At 43.5% G+C, this 13,672-nt stretch overlaps 1 protein-coding gene across 2 annotated transcripts in view; it reads right to left on the minus strand.

Annotated features, from left to right (window-relative positions):
- RASGRP1 (RAS guanyl releasing protein 1) overlaps nt 1–13,672 on the minus strand; it is a 75,116-nt gene that overhangs the window by 21,301 nt on the left and 40,143 nt on the right. For both annotated transcript variants that reach the window (XM_090270393.1, XM_090270394.1), the window contains exons 3-6: nt 9,969–10,074; nt 3,449–3,511; nt 2,417–2,548; nt 357–510 (exon numbers count right to left, since the gene is read on the minus strand). In XM_090270393.1, the coding sequence (XP_090126519.1) occupies nt 357–510; nt 2,417–2,548; nt 3,449–3,511; nt 9,969–10,074 (455 nt within the window). The remainder of the gene's footprint in view (nt 1–356; nt 511–2,416; nt 2,549–3,448; nt 3,512–9,968; nt 10,075–13,672) is intronic.

The raw sequence follows: 13,672 nt of genomic DNA on the forward strand, positions 1-13,672 counted from the left end.
AACAAAATTTCTGGCAGCCTAGTGACTATCAAGGGTAAAGGTGTATGTGTGTGTGTTAAAAGGTGTGTGTGTGTGTGTGTGTGTGTGTGCACGCGCGTGTGCTCTCACGTATGTATGTGTGCCCACCGTATCATCACTTGAGTGACGGGTGGGGCAGGCATGGAAGATAGAGCAGCGAGGATAGCAACACAGGAATTCAGAGTGTAATGGTTATCTGGACTGTACAAAGTCTGATGGGAAGGTCTGCCAGCACTGAGGGGGCCTCTGCGGTTAGGAGGTGAACAGGTTGTTGAATTTCTCTGCTTATGTTCAGAAATACCCCAGGGAAGTCTTTCTCCTGCCCCTTGGGTACATACGGATATCCTCCGGAAGGACTTGAACTCAAGGTAGGTGAGGTGCTCTGATAGCTCTTCTGGTTCCAGATGGTCAAAGAGCAAGGAGACTTTCCGTTTCTTGCTGGTATTCGATTTTATCCTTTGAGTAAGTTTCCTGGACCAGTCACGGGAATTGCTTTTGTTGTTAAATGTGAAATAAAGAGGATGAGGGGAAAGAATAAATTGAAATTACTTTTGAGTGCAAATCAATCCACTGATGTTTCCCACAAGAATATACAAAGAACCATTAGCTAACTTCCCTTGGCCAAAACAATGCATTACCAGAGTTTCCCAAATCAATTTTTTCTAGGGTTGCAGCTAGGAAGCCTTGCTGGTTTCCTGTGAACCTTTTTGAATGGCCATGGGGAATGGGTAAAGGTGTTTACTCTAAGGCCATGGGGAGGACAGAGTCTCAGGTCTTGGCCACAGTTTCTTGGCCTTTGGTCCCAGCTCCTTCCTCCAGGCCCTGGCATGTGTGCAGTCTCCATGCCTATGGCGTGTCCTTCATTCTCATAAGGGTAACAGGGGCTCTCAAACTGGTAGGAAATCTCAAGGTAGGAGGGTGTTTTCACACCAGAAGAGCACAGAGAACCATGGAAGGAGATGTCTTGCTGTAGGGAATTCTGTAGGAACATGTGGTCACTCGGAGCAGACCTGGGGCATTTCCTTAATGTCCCCAGTTGGTGTAGCTGATGTCCGCAAGGAAGCCTAGATGACCCTAGAGTGCCCCTCAACCATCACCATTTTCTTATAACCAACCCATGTGTTTCTGACTTAGTTTCAATTTCCTACACAAAGGAAGCAAAGTGAAGCAGGTGCTTTGAGAGGTAGCAGGTTGCAGGTCTGTGTTTCCCAAACCGGTATTGCTAAGAACCTTGTCCCTTGACAGAAGCATTCTGTGGTCAAGGGAGCTTGGGAAATGCTACAAATTCTGTAGCCCCCTTGGCCAATGAGCATATTATAGACTCTGAGATGCACTGCAAATTTTGCAAGTTTAATGTATCTGGTCAGGCAATATCCCACTGGCTAATTCCTAAAGAACAGACTTTGGGAAATATTGGTACAGGAAAGTCATCTAGAGGGTATATTGGGACAAGGAGATTTGGGTTTGAGAACTGTCCTGGGGCCTAGGTTCTCCATCTTTAAAAAAAGGAAATAGTTACTTGAAAATCTATTTTATCTTATAAGTTGTATTATTCTAAGCAGACAGGTATAAGGACTGCACACTGATAAACTGATTCGTTTGGGACAATGAAATGTGGTTTTTAAGTAATTTCTGTGTGGGTGTGACACAGTGCACTGAGGAACCCCACAGTGCAGCTTCCCCTCTGCCACTACGGAGCTAGCTGTGTGGCTGTGTGACCCCAGACCAGCCACACAACCTTGCTGAGCCTCAGTTTCCCAGCATGTTGGATGAAATGGTCTCTAGAATTTGTTTCAGTTCTAGAATTCTATATCTTAAGTTTCTGTCCTATCCCAAAATAACATGGCCATGTTGTGAAAATCTTAGCATACAAAGTGTGCACCCTCCTCTCCCAAATTAGGGAAGGCACTCACCTTCTAGGGTGAGCCAACCTTATAAATAAGAAATCCAAGGAATGATGTGCAATATTCTCTCCCAGCTCCTGAAGTCTAAGTGTCTTTCATAGAATCCACATATGTCATAAGCCCTCTGCTCAATACATTTTCAGCTGTCCCTTCCCCATTTTCAAGTTTGGCGTGTGGGGGGGTGGGGCTTCCAGGCATTAGCTGGTGAGAAGCTAATTAGTCACTGTGATTTCAATTTCTCACAATCTGGATACATTTTAGTCAGTATCTTGCTACCTGATTTCTTTTTGACTGGGTCTTACTTTTTTTTCTGCTGTGAGCATTAGTCACCCATAGCTTTATCACCAGGGGCTTCTGTGCTTGACTGTTAAATGTCAAGCCTTCCACTTGGGTGAGGTGATTTGAACCTGGCAGCAGTCACAGCAGGAGCCAGCCTAGCTTGTATTACAGGAGGGAGGCCGTTCTGAAAGGCTCCGCACAACCTTGACACTCACATCTGAGTTGTGTCGATCAGGCGGCAGTGCAGCTCCTCCCCCTTAGCTTTCACCAGCTCCTGAAACTCCTCCATGGTGCTCGTCAGGCTGGCATCCGTTTTAAACATGATCCAGAATTCTGTTATCCAATACCTGCAAGGCGGGAGTTAAAAAACAATCCAAAGCTGAAGGCAAGGACTCACATTTAAGTGGGTTCTTCCCACAAAGAGGACTGAGAAAAAGACAGGCTGGTTTGCCCTTCCATATTCCTGGGAATATAGAATATATATTCTATATAGAGAGTATAAGGGCCTGCGGTGGGGGAGTTGCGGAAGGAAGACCACCTGTCAATAATCCTCTGCCCCTCTATGTATTAAATGTTTTGATAGGATAAGGTGTATCATGATCAAAGTAGCCGCGACAGAGACACAGGCACAGTCCTGTGTATCAGAGACTGTCCCAAATAAGACAACTACAGACAAAACCACATGTCCAAAGATGGGGGCAATATATCTGTAAATTACACTTCATGCTATCTTAGAATATTATATGGCCATTAAAATAGCATTCACAAAAAGTTTCTAATGAGGAGAGACTGTCAATAATATTAAAGTTAAAACTATAGGATATAAAACCTTATATGTGTTTTGATCTCAACTATGTTTTAAAAATCTACTTGGAAAAAAGACAACTCTACCAAAATAGGTAGTTGGCTATAAGTGATTATTACTATAGTTATATTCTTTTCTGTATTTTCAAAATGCACTAATGTGAGCTATATTACTTCTATAATTAGGACTAAAAACAACCAAGATAAGCGCTCCCCATGTCATTTGATACCCAAATGCTGTAAGACTGAGGAGAACATTGGTGTAAAACATTAAGCTCAGGCACACCGGAAGAAATGGACTCTGCTTCCCCTCCAGTGGTCACACTGCCCTTCCCAGGCTGCCCAGAGGTGACCTACAGTCAGGAAGGGAAAGGCAGGGAGGATGAAGGAAGACCCGGAGTCACCCTGCTCCACAAAGTCCCAAGTGCATGCAAAAGCGTTACCTCACAAAATAGCAGACCTTCAGGCAAAGCCCTGGTGAATTCTTTGCCAACGCACCCTCATACGTGGGCTGTGGTTAAGGGAAATGGAAGCCTCTGTTACAGAAACAAAGCCACCCCCCTCCCGAAATAATTTCTTTTAAATGAATTTTCTTATCTCTCTGGTCAGACATAAAAACCAACTTGATGTGTGCAGCTGTGCTTACTACCACCTAGAAGGGTGATGTGGTGACCTCCTAACTAGCTCGTGCTGCAATGGCTATAGAAGGAGGCCCCAGCACCTCCTCTGCAGAAGTAGACTAGGAGGTCAGCAGTGCGGGAGTCCCAGCACAGGTGACCTACAGGAAGTGAAGAAGGCACAGATGACCCCTGCCCATGCCTAGGAAACCAGGAGTCCAATGGAGACAAGTTAAAAAGAGCAGCCCATTCTCGTCTCTTAAAATGTTTCTAGTAACTGATAAACAATTTATGCAGTGAATTAGAGAAGAGGGGGAAGAACAAATATTCAGGTATATTGTCATGACAAAAATATGAAAATGATAATATATGCCTAGAGGATTTCAGTAGGTTGACCTTGTAAGTTGCAATGGCAAGTCAGACACAGCCATGTGAATAATCCAAAACACAATCGGAGACCCTGTTAAGAAAGCATATCATTCGGAATGTTCCATGTGAATGGTGCCATCTGAAGAATATAGAAGAATATCAAGATTCCATCGAGTTTGCATGATTGTAGAGCAGTGATTTTCAGTTGGTGTGCCTGCAAGAACTTTGAAAACATGCAATACCTGACTAGTCCGAAGCACTGACCTCTTTTCCCTGAGGTTGTCAAATGACAACAGCCAACATAACAACAGCTGGCTGGTGTGAATGAATAAAAAATACAGCATTCCCTCACTTATCGTGGGTGTTATGTTCCAGACACCCCCGCGAAGTAGGAACCTTATATTTATTCTACACTCTTAAACCTACATAACTTTAACAACAGACGTAAACAGTACTGCAAAATCCCGCAATATAGCGAAAAATCCGCGATAAATAATTATATATAATATTTTTTAAAATCCCGCGATACAGTGAGGCCATGAGAAGTGAACCGCGATATAGCGAGGGACTACTGTACACCTATTTTCTTTCTGTCAGATCAGCAAAAAACATACTTTTGGTGTGCTGTAGAATGTTATTAATTAGTTTATGTGTGCTGTGAAAATGAAAAAGGTCAAAAATTGCTGCTTTAGAGTTATACAGAAAGAATATTCACTTAAGAGTAAAAGAAATGCAAAATCCAATCCAGTGATGAACCTGGGTGGGCTCTCCATCTTCTGTGTACAGAATGAACCATCGGGCTACATGGGCTGTGTGCCCTGCAAGACTCGGCCCTCTTTCTCTTCTAAAAGCTGTGCCATATTAACTGCAGTATGGGTCTCAGCGAACTGCGGCATGGCCCCCGTGACAGGTCTGAGGAGAAGCCAGCAGAGCTCTCAGGGAACTGGGGCAGGAGCAGTCTGCCTTCGGTGGGTGTGCACATTGTAACCCCTGGAGAATTCAAAGTATAGCAAAGACCGTCCAAATCTTACTCTTGATGTGTTTATTAGGAGTGCATCCGTGCATTTTGAGATTTTATGTGCCAGTAAAGTTTAAGAGTATACTAGAATGATAGCCTTGAAACTTCAATTTGGAATATATAATCAAATGCTTTAGACTTGTGGTTTTAAATTGATATCTTATTAAGTTTATGCATCACTTGGGAACATATAAGATAATGTTAGCCTTACTGTTTATAACTTTAATCTACTAGAGTTATAAAAACTTTCAAATTCAGGAAGGCTTCTTAAGTATTTAAAAGTAATCTACAATGTAAAATTCAAAACTGTTTAAAAACATTGGAAGTATTTAATTAGCATTATCCAAACATTTTTTGGGGCCCCTTAAAAATGTTTGGTGGGACATGCGGAACTTAGAGAAAGAATACATTTGCAACCTAAACTTGAACCCCTAAAGAAAAACTACAGTTGGGAAATTTGTACTTTCAATACAATGACTTTATTTTAAAAACATTTTAATGGATTTACTGCTTATAAAATCTGTCCTTGCGGGCACCAAAACAAAAGCACAAAACCACACACACATCAACAAATGTAATCAAAATAAAAATAAGCCCAGGCAACTGGCCAACTTCATGAAGTAACAGGTTCTGATACCTGCATTTCTTCGGGGATAAAAGGTAAGGAATGAGAACAAGATGACGAATGTCTTTATGCCACATCACTAAGGAAATGCATCCCCTCACTGCAGAGAGAAGCATAAGGCACATTTTAGATAAATAAGTCTTAGATTCTATATTTTTAATTATTTGATCAACTTGTTGAAATTTTATTCTTCCTTTTGAATGAGTAAGGCACAAAAACCAATCTTTTTTAAAACAACTAAATGGACATAGAAATCAATATGGTATTATGGGGAGTTTATCTTCCTCCTGGTGGTTTCTTATCCTTTTCAAAGGCCCCTTCTGGTAGGGCTCCGTGGCTGCACTGGGAGAGAGTGAGGGGGAGGGGCAGTATCTATGTAAATCCAATTGGCCTGCATTCAAGGGCTGAGCCAGTGTGGGCATGCAGAAGGCCACTCAGAACCGCAGAGCCTCTCAGGATCATCAGAGCCCCAAGACGAGGCACAGCAAAGGCGGTCCCAAGTGAGGCAGGGCACCCGCTCTCTCACTTGAGGAGATGAAGCCAAAGCCCACAACACAGACCGGCAATAAAAGGCTCAGGTGACTGCCCAACCTGGGGTGAACATTCTTGTGGCTGGCAGTTCAGGCTCCACACTTCTCCTTCCCTTCGCGGCTAATACTGTGCCCAGGAAGTACCAGGGCTGTTCTGACTGTACTTTTCAGGTCTCTAAACTATTCAAAGCAATGTTTAAAATTTCTCTCTCTCTTTTAATAATGGGAAAATAGGAAACCATCTTAGCTTATTTAACTAACAATTCTGTTAACTTCCAAGCCAGGGAACAGAGAGACTAAGTGGGAAGAAAAAACTGTTTCGCCTTCAATGTTTAACCTGGGTTTTGATGACAGGAAGTCTTCATATTCACTTCTTAGAATCCCTCCCCTCAACCCCAGACTTGAGCAAAGCCCAGATTTCTCATCTAAAGGTCCTGACAGATACAGAAAAAGTATCCCAATGTTTTGTAGCCATAGTAATCCAACATTCATTCTGTCCTACCACAAGGTGGCCACTAGGCTAAGTTCTAGAGAACAAAGATAAATAAACCTTGGTTCCTACCCTGAGGGAGAGTGTAGTGGGAGAGACAACACATAAGTAAGTTATAATATGCTGTATGTATGTTGAAACTATATATTTTTTCTTAAAGTAACTTGTAATTTAATTAATTTTTCAGTACCCTTGCAAAATTCTATATAATTAACACAATTCAAACTACACCAACTAGACCCAAAGGTTTTGCAGTTTCCTTAAAATAAGTCATCTATTAATACCAAGATATATAGGTATTACATTTCAAAACTTACAGACTAAAGTTTAGGCAGATCAATTTATTTAGCTAACACAGTGATGTTCAGCCAGTGCCATAAAAACTGCGAAAACATGCAATACCTGACTATTTATTTAGTCAGGGGCATTGATCTCTTTTCTTTTAGATTGCCAAATAAAAAGATACTAGCTAACACAATAATAGCCGTCCAGTGTGAATGAATCAAAATTATACCTATTTTTTTTTGTCAGACTGGCAAAAAAAAAATAGATTTCTTGGTGGGTCACAGAGTTTTAGTAATTCGTTTATATGTGCCATGAGATGAACGAAGTTGAACTTGCTGAGCTAGCAGAACAGAAGTACTTCACACTTCCTGCGATCATAGAGGAAAAGCTTTTCAAGGCAGATTACCGCCAAGCCAGACACAGGGGAGACACTCCTTGACTTAAGCAATACAAAACTAAAGTCACAGGAATTAAATAGATTTTCAAATTAATAACACTGTTTTAAAACACTACATTTATTTTTTAAAAATTTTTACTGATTTTTGAGACAGACAGACAAGCAGATACGATCTGTTGTTCCACCTGTTTACGCATTCGTGGTTGATTCTTGTACGTGTCCTGACCAGGGATTGGACCTACAGCCTTGGCCTCTCGGGTGGACGCTCTAACCAACTGAGCTACCCAGTTAGGACTTAAAAACACTAGATGTATTTTTAAAGGGATTGGAGGCTGGAAAGGTCAGAAGAGACTTTACGAGGGTCTTGAAAGAGGGAGGAAAAGGCATTCCAGGCCCAGGAACTGTAAGAGGACTCTTCAGTCTGGGCTGTTGGGAAGGTCGGTGTGGAGGGGAGGGTTTCTGAGGGCTGCAGGATGGAGCAGGGGACACACTGGGGTCAGACCCTGGGGGGCCGTTTCCTGGCAACTGAGGAGTCTGACATTGAGCCTCAAGTGTGCAGAGGTTCTGAAGCCACAGTCACCTGATTGCTCAGGAGAGGAACTTCAGAAGTGGATAATGTGCAGGGTGGGGAGGCAGGCAGATGAGAGGACCGCGGCTTCTGAGAGCACCCAGGGGCCCAAACCACAGCAGGGGTATGGGAATGGAGAGAAGAGACCAGGTGAGAGTCATTTCTGAAGCTGAAACCCTGGGATTGGGTGATGGACTCTGTAGGAGGTGAAAGGCAGGAAGGAGTTGAGATGCTTCTGATGTTTCTGCTTTAGGCTACGGACTGGGTAATGACACCATTAACTGAAACTGAAAATACAGGTGCCAGAGCAGAATTAGTGGGGCAGTAGCTGGGGAGAGGGGGTGGTGAGTTAATGACTTTTGAATGTATTAAGATTGAAGTGTCTGCAGGACAAACTAGTCCAAACATTTAAAAAAATGGTTTGGGTTAGAGAAAGTCATGAACACAGAGGGACAGTGAAAATCCTGGTGGGACGTCACCTGAGAAAGGAAGGAGAGTGAGAAAAACGCCAGGATTTCATCCCCGTCCCTAAGTGGTGCTCAAACAGGATGCTAGCTGGAAAGCTGGGGGAGGGCCAGCCCTGAGGGGGAGAGCAGGAAGGTGCTACTCTGGGAGCCCTGCAGGGGGCACTGGGAGAGGCAGGGGTGTCCACAATGCCCAGTGCTTCTGGGAGGTCAATGGAAACAGAAATAGAAAAGGCCATTGGCCTTGGCAACTAGGAGGTCAGTGGCGGCATCAGAAGAAAGTCTGAGTAAAGACCTGGGGGCCACAGTTGAATAAAGGAGGGAGTGGGAGTTGAGAGATTGGAGGTAGTGCGTGCAGACTGCTTTCTGAAGTTGCTCATCAAATTTCTAACCTTAACAATGGAATGAAGGGGAGGCAGGGCTGAGAGTTTATTTTTAGATTGGGGGGATTTGAATGTGTTTTGGGCTGAGGGGCTGGTGCCATTGAAGAGGCAGAGTTTGAAAGTATAGGAGAGAAGGCAGATTGCTGAGGTGGGTAAGAGTCTGTGGGCAGCGGAAGGGAGGACAGGAAGGGGACAGGGGACCGAGCACCCTGTGGGGGAGCGCTCCAGGTACAATTGAGTCCTCATGCCAACAGACAGTTTTCCCAGTGAGAAACAATACCTGACATTGTTTACAACTGCTGGTACGTGGAGTTAATATTAAAAAGCAGACTGACTTTGAGTGGGTTTATGATGATTTTAAAACTCTCTGCAGATGAGACACTGCTTTATTGCCTGCACCTCTTATGATGTAGACCCCTCCTGGTGCTCTACCCTTGCAGTGCCCCCGGAAACACCTCCTGTGACATGACAGGTAAAGATTTGTAAGGAGGTTTAGAGAAGGGATAGTGTGTGCGCCCTAAGATGAAAAGGCAGGGGTCAGGAGAGTGGTAAAGATTAGAAGAGCCGCAAGTCATGACTCAGAGCCAGGGATCTGGGCTCCGGGTGCTAAACAGTCTCACCCCACCTACGCTTTCTCTCCCGGGGCCACGGCTGACAGCGTCAGCAGCGAGAGGGAGAAGGCAGGTGCTTTCTCCACCCTACTCAGTTCACACCCTGTAAGAAGGTTCAAATCCAACAGGGTTTGCTGCCTGAAGCACAAGGCACCAGCAGACCCTCGAGATGCTGTGCCACCAGGAAGCTTTCGTCAGAACCTGGGGAAGGTTCCAGAATTGGACAGAAAAGCCAGAATGCATGTCATCATTTGAGTCATGCTTGCACCGGTGTCAGTCTGCACAGGATGAAGATGAATTTTGATGAATTCACTAGAAAAGTATTTTTACTTTATAGATACTGAAGAAGATTGCTTGCATGTCAACTTCTTTATTTCCCAGAGCAATCAACATCAGTAATATTGCCCTGCGCAATAGAATATACATGTACCTACGTGTGCACACACGCACACACAGGCACTCCCCGTATCCCAGAAATGACATTATGAACCCATTTACCACTCAGCATAATTCTGAACCAATAAAAATAAATGCATACTTCCAATTTCAAGACACTTTTGAAAGAATCCCATTTTGGGGTTGCCAGTTGGGGTGCTGAAAGGATATAGTGTGATCACTTTTTGGAGCAGGTCAGCAGAGGAGATGATAATTCGATGCATGGTCAGCATGACCTGCAACAGCTGGTTACTTCGACACAGGTTTCCATCTGCATCTGAAACATAAAGAGCAGCATCTGAGCAAGGCCCCTGGGAGAAATCAGGCTCCTGACAATCCTCCATTCCTGGACGGCGTGGGGTCAGACGGTGGGTTCTCCAGGCACAGTGCTTTACTTCTACAGCCTCTAGCACTGTATGGCCCTCCTTTCTTTGCTTTTCTTCGCCTCCTGCTATATTTTCTCCCCTTCCCAAAACGTCTATTTTGATGCCCATTAGCCACCCCACCCGGAAGGTGGTGGAATCTTGGGAAAGGGATAAAATTTGCATCAGTACACCTGAGCCTCCGTTGAAAGCAGAGGCAGATCCAGATTTTGTGGGGACCTAAGTGCATATAATGGAGGGGGGATCTTTTCTAGTGTCAAAGTAAGAAAAGTTATAGTCTTAATAGGTTACGGTGAAAATATCTCACTTTTACAATTTTTGCAAAGACATGATCATCTGAATACATTCCTAGGCTCTTCCATGGTCCTGAAACATAAGCTTCCCTCATTTTACAGGAAGTATGCCTCTGGATGGAAATAGAGGAGGAAGACTATGGCTGGGTTACAAGTATTCATGATGATAAGTATCCACAAGCATGGTTAGCTAGGTTTTCCAAATCCCAGCTGGTGCTGAATCATAAGATGTATTCTATGCACTGGCACTGGGTATAAAGATTGCCCTTACAGGGGTTTTCAAAAATCTGTTAACAGTTATGGCACTAAGTACTAGAGGCTGTGCCGGTTACTCGCCGCCATACCTAGTAGTCTCTGTCCTTCACCGTGCATTGCATCATCAGTGCCAGCTGGCTTCCGGCCAGGCTCTGTCACCAGGAAGCAGCAGCAAGAGATGGGAGAAGAGAAAAATCAGGATACGTCTTCTCATTCCCTCTCTGCTCTGGCGCTGCTTCCCTGACAGGAGCTGCAGGTCTCTTCCATGAACCATCACACTGTTGGTCCCTCCTTTGTGACTCCATCTTTCCTGGGCTCTGACGCTGCTCAGCTCCCTTCCTTTGGCTCTAAGTGTGGCAATGACTTCTGTCTGTCAAAAGTCTCTGGGTGCAGCATCCCTTAATTCTACTCTCATCTCTTAAATAGTTCCTTCATTTAGTGCCTTCATTTAAACAAACCATGTGAATTCTATTCCATGCTGGAAACTAGAATAATTCAGGGCACAGTATCAAATGAAAGAATAAACATGAATTGCTTTATCATTGATAGCTTTTTAAAATATATTATATAAAAGGGGCTGTCATTTTTGCTGTTCCCAAGTGTTCAAATGGCAGGTAAAGGACATAGCACATTTGGGCTCAGGATTCAGAAGTCCTGGCTCATTCTCAAAAGATGACCCAAAGTCATAGTTCATTGAAAAAAATGTAGTAAACTGACAGGATCATGCATTTTCCCATTGCCAAACCCTCCAATTTATCCACATTCTGTTGCTGCCTGCCTTGCCTGCTTCCAAGGAAGGCCTTTCAGAGGCCAAGGCTCCTCTGTGCTCTGGGTCTCCTCCATTCTCAAGGGCTTTGGTCCTACCCTTGTCTATTTTCTTTCCTGCATTATCAACATCCTCATTCTCTCTCTGTCTCTGTCTCTCTCTCTCTCCTGCTTTACTTCCACTGCCATTTAAACATTCCTCAGAATCTCCTATTTAAGACAAAATGAAATAAAACAGAACCTTAAACTCTAATCCTCTCCAGCTTCCTCTCCATTTTTCTGTTCTCCTTTTTAGTAAAACCTCACTGTCATCAATTTCTCAGCTCCGTTGACTTCTAACCCTGTCATTCCCCTACATATTTTATTTTCAAGGTCACATTGCCAAATCCCATAGTTCATGCCTCTATCCTCATCTTATTTTATGACTCAAGTTGCAGTCAACCCAACCCACGTCGACAACTCTCTTTCCTGGAACACTTTCTTCTCTTGGCTTCCATCACATCACACTTTCCCAGCTTCTCTCTCAGGCTCTTCTTCTGTCTCTTCTTCCTCTGCTGAGCTTTTAAATGTCACCATGCTCTGTGGCTTATTCCTCCCACTTCTATTTTCTAACAATTTTTTAAATTTAAAGCTTCTTAAATTTTAAATTAAAAGCAAATTTTTTGTAAGTGAATTCATCTAGTCCTTTGGCTAAAATACCATCTATATGTTGATGGTTTGCTCAACTTATAACTTCAGCCCTGAGTGTCAAATTAGTCTGTCCAACCTGGTAAATGCACTCAGATGTCTAGTTTCATACTCAATTCATCTGAACAAAACTGCTAAACTCTCTCTCTAGTTCATTTCTCGTCTTCTCGTCTTTATCTCAGCAAGTGGCACCAGCAACCATTCTCTCTGTAACCCAAACCAAAAACCTAGGAGTCATCCTTGATTTCTCACTTTCCCTCACTCCCAATCCATCAGCAAATCTTGATTGTACTTTCAAAATATATCGCAAGCTTGTCCATTTCTCTGTATCCTTGCCATCACACTAGCTGTAGTCGTGATCACAATTCAATAACCCAAATAACCTTCCTGCTTCTACTCTTGTCCACCTACAATCCCTTCTCCACCCAGAAGTCAGGAGCGAGCTCCAAAAACCCATAAATCAGGTCATATGCTTAATATACTTGAATGAATTCCATTATACTAGTGATTAAACACAAACTCCTTATAATGGCCAATGGAGCTCCCCATGTACCGACCCCTTTTACTATTTCCCACTGTATTTCTTATTTCATACCCTGTTACTCCTCTCTATACCTCTGTTTATGCAATCAAGTCCACTACAATTATAGGCAGGTATAATTCAGGAGCTGACAATATAGTTTTTATAACGCAGCTTTCCTCACAGAGGTAGTAGTGTTCATATTCCCATATATTATGGTAAAAATCAGGAGAAACAGTGAAATGTGTTTGGAGGGAATGCATTTGAATGTTCACAGCAGCCATGGACACAGTCGCAGGCTTTTTCAGTATGGACAGACTCTAAGGCTGGTGGCTCAACTCTTCTTTGTGGTTGGCTAGCATCTTTTAACAATGTTACTTCTAATTCTCACAGTAACTCTGCACTGTTGGGATTGTTTACAACTTACAGCTGAGGAAATTAAAGCATGGTGAGAGTGGGTAGTTTGTTCTAGGTCAAAGAGACAATGCCAGAGGAGCTAGGAGCTGGCTCCAGGCCCGATTCTCAAACCCCCGCTCTTCCCGCTACACTTGGCTGCATAACTCTGTCATGTCTCAGGATAGGGAATTCAAGTGTGAAATGGGAGGCTGAAGTGGATGAGCTGTAAGATTCCTTCCAGTTCTTAGGGCTGCAAGTCTAAGAGATGCCACTGGGTTATTGGATTGGAACTGATGCACATTTGGACTCCTGTGATTTTTGAAAATCTCTTGTAAGCATTGGTTAATTGATACTGATCACTAAAGTTACCTTTAAGGTAAGAAGGGTGCTGTGTGTAAGATTCACAATCAGGTTCACACTCCATTTTACCTTGCACCCCCTCTTGCACACATGCTTTCTGTGCAGTGAGGACTGGCAATTGGCAAGACCGGGGTGGGAGGATCCACTCAGCAGAGGGAGGCAGAGACAGGGGGAATGGAAGAAGCTCCTTTGCACATGGGTCCCTTCTTGTCTCTC

Source organism: Furipterus horrens, unplaced genomic scaffold (genome assembly GCF_987537825.1).
Source record: "Furipterus horrens unplaced genomic scaffold, mFurHor1.1.pri manual_scaffold_3, whole genome shotgun sequence".
NCBI classification, from domain to species: Eukaryota; Metazoa; Chordata; class Mammalia; order Chiroptera; family Furipteridae; genus Furipterus; species Furipterus horrens.